Below are 12,937 nucleotides of genomic sequence, written 5' to 3' on the forward strand. Positions count from 1 at the left end.
TCATATTTCCACCCATTAGCCTGTCCATCTCCATCTCATCTTCCAGCCTCTCCCAAATCTCCATCACATTCATCTTCATCCTCTTTCCTCTTTCCCATCTTCCTAATCTATTCCCATCTCTTTCAATCACATGTCTCTTTTTTTCTTCTCTGTCTCAAGTGTCTTCATTCTTTCTCTTTAACCTTTCTCATGTATTGGTGTCTTACCTCTTCTCACTTGGTGTCCTGTTTTCTTCACTTATCCTACACTGGTGTGTCGGTCTCTTCACCTCTACTGTTTTTGTACCCAGTTACCTTTTGTCTAGTTTGTTGCCTTTACTGTTATTTATTCTTTTGGTTATTCTGCCTTACTGTTTTCTATAACTTACTGGGATACTATTTGTTTTTTTCAGCTTTCTTTTTCCTCAAACCTCCTCCTCATTTCCTTCTAGCCTTTTCCTTTTTTTGCTTTTTGCTTAACAGATGGCTGCTTTCCAGTTTCTCCTCTTTGTTTCAGTCTTTATTCCTCTTCTTACTTGCTTTCAGTTGTTTTGCCTTGTTCTTTTGTTTCAGTCCATACATACAGCAGCTTTTCTTTTTTGTCTGTCTCCTATGACTTCATTCAGATTATTTCTTCAACATCTCCTCCACCTCCCCTGGCCATCCGCTTTCCATATCCAACTGGCAGATACTGGCTTCAACAGTTGCAGCTGTAATTGCACTTCTGCCATGACCTTGCAAAGCTTGCCCAATGTGTTTATTGTTTTTAGCTTGCAGTTTTCTTAGGACTGTTTTGAGGTTTTCTACTTTATTAGGACTGCTCTAATCAGATTTTTAGGGACTTCATAATATGCTTCTTTCACTGCATTATCTTCATATGCTTCTCTTTGGCTTCCATTTTGGTATCTCTTGATATGTCCCCTATGCAAACATGATGATTGTCTCTTCCATCATACATCTACTCATCTGTATATTCAATTATCACTACTCATCTGTGCTGCTTATTCTTGTCTGGTTTCGGTGCTGCTTTACCGTAGTGTGACACAAATTTACCAAAGTTGTAAATGTCCCATTCAAATTGTACACTGGTCCTGTACACTGGCCTATCTGTTTATCAACAACTTATCTGTGGACTGCACTTTATCAACATAACTCACAATTTTCCCTTCATAAACAATCTTCCATTATTCACCATTGGCACTGAACAATTTTTGGCCTTTCCTTCCCACTTGATTCTTTTACTGTTCTGCACTTTTTTTTGATTCTTGTTTCTTCTGTTTCTGTTCTTGTATCTTCTGTGTAGTAACAGCGGCCACAATAAACTCTCTTGCCTTCCAGAAGTAGCTGACAGTAGAAGGTCTTTTTTTTAGTGTTGATTGATATATATTTCTGTGGCTGGTGCAGCTGTTTTTGGTTGATCTTTGAATGATTCTTTTCTTTCTTTCTTCTTCTCTCTTGCCTTGCAACTTGATAAATGTTTTGGTGTCTATGTCATCGAGTTCACTTGAAGAAGAGAAGAAGAGTGCCCCTAATGCCTTTTTTTTTTTTGCTTGCTAGCTCTCTAGGGCCTCTTGTTAGCCAAGCAGTAATCCTCATTAGCTTGAGCCATCTTTTCTATCTCCCACTATTTCTTGCATTTCTGGTTTCTTTTGATAATTTCCCGGACTTATACATTCTACCAGCAGCTTGCCTTATGTACTGTATTTCCATACCTGGCTTTTCTGAATATCTTCATGCATGCTGCTTTGGGAAACTACCATTCATCTTTGACTACATCTGTTTCCTCTTCTTCCTGAGGTGCTAGAGTCTAAGCATTTCCTAAAACTCTTGTGATTTTTTTCCAGTTGACTTCCAGCTTCTTCTGTCTAGTTTCTTTTGAGCAAACCAGGAAAACAAAAAACAAACTCCAAAATACCCAGACCTGAGATCCACAAACATCCAGCAGGAACAAAGCCTGTTGGGAGGGTGGCCTAATGGTTAAGGTGTTTGCCTTATAAACACAAGGTACATGGTTTGAGTCCCACAAGGGATAACTGGCTAGGCTTAAAATGGCTTGCAAGGGCAGTTAGCCTAGTACTAATCTATGAACCTAATGTAAAAGTTTTGTACCAAAATTCTGAAGAAATCTTGATAGTAACAAGACAAAAGCGCTTATCCTGTGGAACTATTTACTGCTACTTCTTTTTACAATTGTGGAATTGCTTTTAATTTTGGTCCAGAACTTTTACATTAAAGGCTTTGTTCCTGCTGGATGTTTGTGGAGCTCAGTTCTTAGTTTCTTTTGAACTTAGAGCTTTCTCTGACCACTGCTTGCAGCTTATTGTGGCAACTTGTGTCTTATCCTGTGGGCCATCTGTTTCAATGAACAAGGCCTATTTTATTTTAGGCTAAGAAAATGTGATGGTTAGCGTGGTCCATGTATCCTGGCATGTTGAGTGTATTTCATTGATGCATAAAGGTTTAAATCTAGTCCCATGTCTGCAAGTACTTGCAAGATTGTCACAGATGTCTTGTGGTAGGCAGGGTAAAATAATTGATCCATCTAGCAGTTTAGGAAGAAAGGATTCTCTGGTTGTCATTCATCCTATTTGTGCTGGTTTGCCATCTGGCTCTGTACCTAATTTTTAGTGCACTTGTTTGATAGTGCATTCAGTGTAGTTCTGAAAGGAGATCTTGCAATTAATTATAACTCCCAGATGCTTCTACCTTTGCAAAAAACATATGTTTTATGAGGGTGGTGTGATAATATGTGGCATTTTGAATGCCCTGTGTTGCCTGTGCTCACCAGATATAATAACTTTGGTTTTCTGTTATTATTATGGATAACTCAAATCTCAGTAAACCTGCCATTTGAGGCATGAAAGCAGTTTTTGCAAGGTTTGTGTAAGAGTTTAGCTTGTTTACATAGCAAAGAAGGACAGGATCATTAGTACACTAGACTATAGCTGTTTACCCAGTATGTTCTTGCATTCTGTCAAAAACATGAGAATAATAGGAGGCCAGATATTGAGCTGAATGGCACACCAGTACTTAAAAGATGTATGGATCAGAACAGCAGATATACCATGTTATAGACTCTGTCCTTTGTGAAAGATTGCAAGAAAAGTATGTAAATGATCTAACCCCTCTTTTATGAGCTCTTGTAGCAGGTGATTGCGTAAAAGATTTTTTAGTAATCTAAATACATTGCTGTAACACAGAGAAGACTGGCTAAAAAAGTAGATGAAAGCTCCATCAACTTATGTCCCAACATGCCCCTGTAGAAGTATGCATTGTATTCATGACAGTATTTCCTGTTTGTTAAGGCAGATAGATGGAAGGCATTGCCTCAACACCATGTCTTGATCTATATACTTGTAATCCTGATATAATTTCCTGATTGCTGAGGTGGAAAGTAAGACATGATGAGCCACTACCCTTAATGGAGAAGATGACTGGTGATTGAAAGCAGTTTCTGCAAAGCCTTGAATTGTTTGCTGAAATCCTCTTTCAGTGAACAGACTTTGTCATTTCCCCTTGAGACCACAGTTTGCCTGTGCCAGAAAAATTATTTGTTTTTGGTTTACTGAAAGTGATTTTCAACACAGTTAATTCAATTCATGGGTCTTCGTGGAAGTGGCTATGTGATTCAACCTGATTTAGACTTAGCAAGAGGACTCAGATTATAAACATGTTACTCTAATCTTCAGATTTAGAACCGTCCTCTCCTCATGGAATTGGTTTTGCTATGCTTCCAAATAAGTGTACTTTTTCATAAATGCTGAATAGTATTTTATATTAAAATGACTAGATTGAATAAAGCAAACATTTTGCATAAGAGATCCAGTGAAAAGAAAACTCTTTAGGGACATAGAGACATACATCTCCTTGGCTAATTGATCTTGACAAGTACACAGCAAGAGATTTATATTTTTTAACTTACAAAATTAAGATAATATATTGTGTGGTATTCATGAACATAGGATCTATGCATTGCAATGGCTTTTACAAAATTTTACAAGACCCAAACTATTGTCAAATCCTGACTACTGCAATTTGTTGCTCACATATATACAAAATGCATAAAAATGATTGCTGCTTACTGTTTCATTGGTGCAGTTTATAGCAGTACATGCTGTACTCAAAGATAAGAAATACTTAGCAATGTAATTAATGGGCTTAGTCAGCAAAGTCTTCAAAATAAATCTGAAATGTAAAACTAACATGCTAAAAGCATTCTGTGGCAGAACTAATGTGATATATACTCTTAATTTATGTGAAACTGGGAAAAAAACAGAAACAGTCTGATATGTCATGTGGCAATGTGCATGGTATAGTAAACAAAGAATTTTTGTTAGTATAAAAAGGAATATAGTATAAAGAAATATATATTATTGTTCAATACACGATTCATATACCATCAAATGTACTATAGCTTGTTTAAGAAACATAAAAAAGTAGGAAGAATTTAGTGAAAAATGAATGATTTTACAACAGTCAGAGATTTAAATTTATTCAACTGAAAATATTTTGTGAGATTTTTAATGGATGGTTAAAACTTATTACCATTTAGTAATTCTGTGCTGAAAGCTGTCATAAACTTTTTGATAAGTAAACTCAGAAGTTGTGTAGGATGGCAAAAATAAAGTTTCATAGTGCATTTGAGGGAGATTGTGATATGTGGTTCAGTGGAGAATTACATACTACCAATGTGGAGTCTGAGTGGAAGACCTCTGCTCAAAAATAAAAAAAAGAAAATGTCTCATAGGGGAGGATAGGTAGGGCAACCAAACAGTATTTTTAACAGCATTCTGGGGTTATTTTATGTTCCTTATTTACCTACAAGGAACACTCACTTTTATTTGTATTTTCTAGGTGAATCTGACCGCTACATGGACACCACTCCAGTCACTACGCCATCTTCATCGAGGAGTACCATTCAGCAGGATGAGAGATCTAACTGGTCCGGCAGCCAGCAGACCGTGGTTGAAAAGGAGGTTTATAATGCAGTTCCAGTTCAAGGAGCCCACTTGCATCCCAACACTGGCCGAATGCACCAAGGTCCACCACAAGTTCCAAGGCAAGGAAACATGCTATTGCCAAATAGCACACATATCAGACACCTTGGGGTCGAACCGTTAATACGGGCTTCCAAGGCTAATTTGGCGTGCACGGCTTGGGGGTCAGAGGAAAGTCTTTCAGTAGCTAGCGATTCATATGGAAGTACATTCAGTTTGTATAGAGGACGAACATACTCAGTACCCATGTAAGTAAAAAGAAAATGATCCCTCCCATAAGCCCTTTCTATTACATCCTCAGTCATTTAACAAGACTGGACTTGCCTTTTTTTTTTGGCACCTTCTCATTCCTTATATGCAACTTTACTTCAGTTACCATTATTTTTTATTTTTTCTTTACATTTCATTCAGATGTTGATGACTAGTTACTGAATCATCTGATGAATTAACTCTTTCAGTACAGTAATATTTGCTCTGTCTTTCAAAACAGAAACATAGGACATAAATATGCCTTTATATCTAGTTATCAGTAAAAGAACAAACAAATGATGCACCACTATAGACAGGAGGAGATAAAACATTTATGTTGCTATTTTGAAGCAGGTGTAACTGTAGCATAAAATAAAAGTAAGCTATATAAATGGTAATTACTACTATTACAGGAGTAATTTAGAATTTTAGTCCAGTTGTTTGTCAAATGTTTATTGTTTTCCAAAAATGTCACAGATGCATGCACCAAACATACACATGCATCTTTATATATTTAACCAGCAAGCAGTTCTACTGAACGCAATTAAAATATTAAATATCCACGTGTGTTTCTTAGGAACACCTATAAGGCATCATTTTCCACACAAGTTCTACCCAGTACAAATAATTTTGTTGATGAATTACTGTGCTGTCACTTATTATCATGTTCCCACAGAGTTCTTCAGTATTATATATGAATTAATGACTTTGAAATCAGCTGTGTTTAAATACTGAACATCCTATCTATAATGCAAATGCAAAAAGCAACTGTTTTCCATGAGTGGTGTGAGACAGTAACAGGGAAAGGAACTGTGGCAATTATGCAGGTATAGACAACAAGGCATTTAAAACGCATTTGAATGGAAATGCTGATGATTACAGCTGTAACAGAAGTTTGTCTGTTAGTAACTAATGTATAAAATGTATTTTAATGTTTTGCATTAAGATTTTGTAAGTATACCTGAGGTCCCAAAATAACATTGCAAATATTATAATATATCATTTACTTTCTGTCTTTGTCAAAAAATATTGACATAGCTTTAAGTAAATAACTAAAGAAAGAATGATAGCAAGTTTGTTAGTGTGGGATATAAATATGTCATAAAAGAACCCGAAGACTGATAGTCAAGTAAATAGTAATTAATTATTCATAACAACTACCTTAGACTACTTTATTTAACTTAAAACACAAGATGTTTCAGCGTATTCAGATGCATTTTGGAATGCATTCTTGTAACATTTATATTATAGGGATTATAGTGATTATTACTTTCAACTTATCAACAGAGGTCGAAGAACACCTTGCTCTGCCATACGTTTTAACAACGTAGAATACTGAGTATATGCTAGCCATCTAGCTCGGTGCTTTTCTTGCTACTAAATGGATATAAATAATAGAGAAAATATCTGGCATCAAAAGATACTACATCTTCACTCAGTTTGCTTTATAATGCAGAAATTAATAAATAAGTGAATAAAATAAAACAAAACAATTAACTTAACCCATACATTTCTTGCCCTCACAAAATGTGATTGCAATATACACAAGTTTCTAAACAGCTTTATTGGCTATGGCTTATTGTACATTATTGTTCATTCTTCCTGAAATGTAGACTTAAGTGTTCCAAGTCATGAAGTATTTAAGCTGAAGATGAACCATATAGCTGATACACAGAAACCCGCCCAAGCAAGGAAAGGAGCTACATTACAAACAGAGCATTCTTAATCCACATGAATACTGCTTTTGTCAGAATATTTTTATTTTGTGAGGAATTATGCAGCTACTTAGGAAGCAGATTTACTAAAATATATTCTGAAATATATAGTTGTGCTATTATAATACATTATATTATATTACATTCAGCTGTTAAAATAATTCAACATTTTGAGTTAATTTTCACTTATATCTACATACGGTAAAACTTCTCAAATTGAGTAGGTGGCTTTGAGATACTGAAAACATAAGATAAACCTCTAGTATCAGTGTAAATGTGAATGCAGATAACTGATACAACATATAAATACTAGTAGAAGCCCAAATAGCTTTACCAGACACTGCTTTGACTTTACCTCCGTTAAGTCAGAGGCATAAAGTTCCTTATCCATTGTGTGATTTCTGTCTAGCTTGTCTGAAAATGACATGGGATTAAATAACAGAAAAAGAACAAGTGCTGCCATACTGGACACAGTTACTACAGCATTTCATGATGTCGTAAAGAGTACATGTACAGCTGAAAAATTCTGATTAGAATACTCAATGGAAAAATGCTGAATGGGTTGAAAGACTGAGCAAGTCAGAGAGTACTTCCTGTTTAAGACAAAATATTTCTGAGTCCCCAAGTAATAACCTTTACCAGTTTAATTACAATTACATTTCCAAAGTTATTTTTCTTTGAACTGGATGGAACAATGAATCACTTTGAAGTTTTCACAGTTTAAGTGCTGTGACATTGTCAGAATTTTTTATCAATTGTTTTAAAAAAGTCTGCAGTGAAAAACATGCAAAAGAAGGTACCAGTTTACAGACACAGGTTGTCAATTGTGCACTCTTGTTTTTTTCAGTGAAGGCGTCCTGCAAATGTTTCCACAGCATATTATAGTCTGTTTGCATTTGTTTTGATCATTTGTACCAAACCGATTAAGCACTGTCAGGTCATTATTTCTCATCACTCTTGATGAAAATACACTGTTGCCTGTGGTTATTAAAGGACTACAACTGAAGTTTCAGCAGACACATTTTCTGCATATAAACCTTATGTTTCTGAGAGGGACAAGTCAAAGCCTTAAAGGAAAACTTCACCTTCTCCTACAATTAACTCAACTCTTAGGTTACCTTTCTCCCTACAGTATGATTCCAGTACTGTGTAGGTACCTGAAACCTTCTTGTACTTTATAAAACTTTCATTTCCTCACTTTGGTATCAAAGGAAGGGTAAGACCACTCACTTTTTTAAGCTTAACTTCTCACATAAGTTCCAGAGGAATTTGTCTCCACTTGCATGACATATCACAGTCACAGAGAAATTTGTAGTCAGGAGCTCAGGCTGCTGTAAAAAAGACTGGGAGGTGTGAAACTGTTTTCCATTGTCTTTATTTCAGAGAGGTACAGAACTTACACTAATTCACAGCTGTTTCAAATGTAGCCATGCCTTTCATAGCAAAACAGAGCAATTAGATTAGTCTGGCTCAAAGACGGTTGCCACATCTCTTGACAAATTTACATAAGCAGCGTCACAGTATTGAAGTGCTAAGCTTTAAACTTTAAATGTTTCTGTTTATACTACTTTACATTTTAAGATGACTTGAATATATTATCAAAAATGTCTGGGACATTTAGAAAAAAGTCAGAAAATGTTTTTTCTTGTAATTCTTTTAAAGAAAGTATCAGCATGTTTACCAAAGTGTAGGGGGAGGGCTGTTAATTCATCTTGGACTACAAAAATATACTTTAAACCAAGGCCTGTAATTTAGCAACTGTTTTGGTTGTAGCTGTATAATTCCTTAGTATACTATATAAGTCCTGAAACACACACAAATTAGGGCCATTCAAGAAATAAAAGAAACTTACAGCCAGTATATAAGATGACAGTGACTGACACTATTCCCATTATATGTCAATGGAATGGGAATACACCCCTACTTCCTTATGTCTAGCATGACTCGTATAAAGCAGATATGAAATGAATTATGGGAAAGAGAAAGACTTGTAGAAAACTAAGATCACGTTGATATGTCAAGCACCATTGACAGCCATTTTTCAGAAAATATATTAAAATTCTATAAGAAGCAGTCAGATTGATTTTGAGGTGTTAAAATGATGCAGAAAATATAGATAGAGTGTAACAAATAGAGTTTTTAGTTCTAAGGTGGAGTTTTCCTTTAAAGGTAAAGTCCCACCTCCTGTGAAAAATTCTGGATTGATGGATTACTATGACCGTCTATCCACAGAATAAAACCATTTTAGCTAAGGATGCTTTTAAGCTTTTTGAGTGAACTTTTACTTGAGTTCAAAGGCATAAAGTTTAAGTTCTGGAAGCTTTAGTGATACCTCACAGTTACATGAATTCATTATTAGCGATCAACTAATGTAATTCTCTACAGAAGCTTGTTAACCCTTGTAAGCTGTACCTAACTGTTCAGTACTCAATCTTTGCATATTGCCACCTATAGCATGAAAAAAAGAAACAGTAAACAAAAATAAATAAACAAATAAATGAAGCAAACATATACCATGTTATGCATATGCACATGTCAAATACTTGCAGAGGACAATTTGTTTATGTAGTCTGTCCAGCTGTTGCAGCTGCTGCCTTACAGTTGCCCCTCCCTCTCTGCTCTGTGTCTCCTGTGCCCTCCTAAATTCTTGCACTGATTTCCTGCTTACCATCTATTTTTGGAACTTGTTTCAGTTTTACAGCAGAGTTACTGTATTACTGTAGTATAGTACTGTTTATGTCTGCATTGAAGTTTGTTATGGAACACCAGAGTAAACTGTTCTGATAACATTTCATATTATGTAATGTATGCAGTTTAGTAAATTTAAGATTTCTAATTTTATTTAAGCTAAAATAAAGGCTCCATTTGGCTAGTTTGAAAAAAAAATATTTCACAATGTTTTGAGACAGGCAAATGCTGTACTGAAAAGTTAAGCAACTCAAGCTAACACCCTTTAAAGCATATTTTTTGTTACATTTTTATGGTTTATTCTTTCCTTTGACCCCCATCTCCGTGACTCCTTTCACGCCTCTCTGTGCATGTTTCATCAACCCTGTTTCTTCATTGTGTTTCCTTTCATTTTTCCAGGGTTGATTTTCTTATTGGGTGGGATCTTGCTGATGTAAAAAGGCAAGCTGGAAGGGAGGTGCTTGTGTGAGTTGGGAAAAGGGATATGATCCTGCATGAAAACACAATCCAACAGAAATGAAGAGCAAGACTAAAGCCTCAACCATCCTTCGCATCTGAACAGTGGCTACAAATCTTTAGTGATGAACCTCATCAAACACAACTTTTGATTTGTTGACTTTTTAAAATATAGTTATGTCAGGGGACATCCCAGCTGGCAAGAGCGACTGCATGTATAAGATATCTGCAGATCAGGCCTACAAGGCACAATATATCAAAACATGTTGTTATTTTCTTTCTCTTTCTCTCTCTCTCAGACTTTCTCGCTTTCTCTCTCTTCCCTCTCTCTCTGTATGTGCTGCCGTCTGTAGTTTCGGCAGGATGTGCAACTGAATATCTATTTTTTTGTGATTGGCTATACACATTCTGCCAATATTTTGGTAATCATGAAATGTGTGAGGCTTTGTCATATGTTAAATTAGACTTAATCGTATTGTCAAAAAATGTGTTTGTTATTGGAGCAGTGACGAGGCACTTGCAAAGGTTGCATGAAGTCTGTGCGGCTGTACTTTGTTCCAAATTGCACTTCTAGACAGAGATTACCAGACTGTTACCATAACCGTTGCTTATACCTTATTTCCTTATAGAACACAACAGTCAGCATTTTTTCAAGAGCAGTCTGTAGAATGTATTTGTATGTGTATTCCTAAGACATTATTACCTAAGTACATTTTAATTGTATATTGATTATGTGGTCAGGTTGATCTCCATCTCAGATTTTACTCATCTTTCGTTTTAGTGTCTCCAGTTCTCTGTGAAGATAATGCACATGAGACAACAAATATTCATTGATGGCTTAGTTGCAGTTATACAAGTTACAGGGGTGTTTTGTTAAATAACTTAGTAGTGCTCAGTGACTTCACATACCTCACTACAAGTAGTGATTCACAAACACATGAAAGATGGTGAAGGGGGCTACTGCATCTATAATGAAACTGACAGTATCTTCTTTAGTTATTTAATTGATGACCGATATCTACATTTTTAATGAATGTATGAATTTCAGGGGCCTGCATTAGCTTTGTAGAGAAACACTGTAAATAGATATTTATAGATATCTAAGAGAACCTGATTATAAAAACAGTTTTTACTTCTTACCTGATCTTCAGGTTCTTAAATCAGAATGTTAAGGATTATAAATGTCAGTCCTAACATTGGGAGTCTTAATTGTTTCCATACTGTTTGAAATAAGATGCAATAACATAAACTTATATTTGGGTGATACAACTAAAACAACTAACTGGATAAAACTTCGTAGTAATAAGAAAAGAACAAGTTAGAATTGCACCCAAAGCAGAACACCTTGCATGCTTTGTATTTTCAGTTTGTGTTCCGTAATCCTTTTTTGATTCGTAATACTTAATATATTTTTGAAGGATTGTGCTTTTTATGTGCTCCATTAATGCATTTTTTTGTAAATCCTCCTTTGCAAACTCTTTGAGAAGCCTACCCTGCAGTCAAAAAAGTGGATTTGGAACTTTTTAAATTCAGAGCACTATAGTTTAGCACAGAACAACATGGTTGAAATTTAAGAGGTAAAAGAATACCTATGGTTTGGAGGTCTTCTGCCCTCTGATACCCTTCACTAGACAGACTTTCAAATCATCTGTGAGTAGCATGAGAATGCTGAACTGTTTTACTGACTATGATACAAATAATATGATTTTCTGCTTTGGTTCCTGACTGGGGTGCCATCTGTGCAGAACCTCATGGCCTCTCTATGTAGATGAGTTTTTACTAAGTTCATTTGCTTCTTCTCATATCATAGAGTAAGCAAATAAGTGAACTGGTGTTCATCAAAATTGCTTGAAAGTATGTATGTGGTGTGTGTGCGTGTGTGTGTGTGTGTGTGTGTGTGTGTGTGTGTGTGTGTGTGTGTGTGTGTGTGTGTGTGTGTGTGTGTGTCTGTTTGTGTGTCTGTCTGTCTGTGCATGTGTGCTCTGTAATGGAATGGCATCCCATCCAGGACTGCTTGCTCATCTTATGCTCCTATTTGCCAGGAATGGCTTTGGTTTCCATGAGAGTTTAAATGGGATAAAGTGGTTATTAGAAAATGAATGAATTAACATTGCAGGAACATTTTCTGTTCTTGTTACCCACTTAATTGCAATTGATTATAGTACTAATATGGGACTGATTCATGCCCACCCTCTTGCCTGGCTTTCTATGGAAAGGAGCAAATAATTTTATACTAAGATGAGATATTCTATTTCTGTTAGTCACCATCTCTGGAAGGAGTGTCACCCTGACATGACTTAAGTACTAGTTAGCTACATTAGTTCAGTCAGACTTGTACCTTCCGATATGCACCATCTCTGAACTTATATGTTAGGTAACATGCAGTGTACCCCTTGGCCTATATCCTTTGACATATAAACATTTATTTATGAAGCACAGTCTCCTTTACTAAGTATAGTGTTCCTTGAAATTGTATTTCTTTTCATAGTATAAATGTATAAATCTTAAAAAAGTATTTCAAGTTAGAAAGCAATATATGTTCTACAGTATACCCCACTTTTATGATGCAGGAGAGTTGTAAAGATTTGTTTTGGTCCTGAACCTTGCTCACCCATCTACCCTGGTCTACTCCCACCAAAAAACAAGTTCAGCATTGAGGTGTAAAAGGCAAGGGATGTCCAGCTGCCATTTGCATGGGGCTAGCTTTTTTTTTTCATTATGTCTTAATCTCTCCTCCCTCTGCTGACAGGTATGTTAGTATAACATTTGTTTTCGTGAGCTTAGTTTAAGTGCATGCTTCTACATGATTTTAACTTGACTGGAAGTACAAAGCATACCTTGACAGGTGCAGTAC

The 12,937-nt window shown here is 35.8% G+C and overlaps 1 protein-coding gene across 2 annotated transcripts in view; it reads left to right on the plus strand.

The window, feature by feature from the left end:
• Positions 1 to 12,937, plus strand: part of SPEG (striated muscle enriched protein kinase) — a 2,687,905-nt gene that overhangs the window by 1,179,585 nt on the left and 1,495,383 nt on the right. For both annotated transcript variants that reach the window (XM_044075871.1, XM_044075873.1), the window contains one exon: positions 4,833 to 5,037. In XM_044075871.1, coding sequence (XP_043931806.1) covers positions 4,833 to 5,037 — 205 coding nt within the window. The remainder of the gene's footprint in view (positions 1 to 4,832; positions 5,038 to 12,937) is intronic.

This window comes from Protopterus annectens, chromosome 6.part1 (genome assembly GCF_019279795.1).
Source record: "Protopterus annectens isolate FY-2018-M chromosome 6.part1, PAN1.0, whole genome shotgun sequence".
NCBI classification, from domain to species: Eukaryota; Metazoa; Chordata; order Ceratodontiformes; family Protopteridae; genus Protopterus; species Protopterus annectens.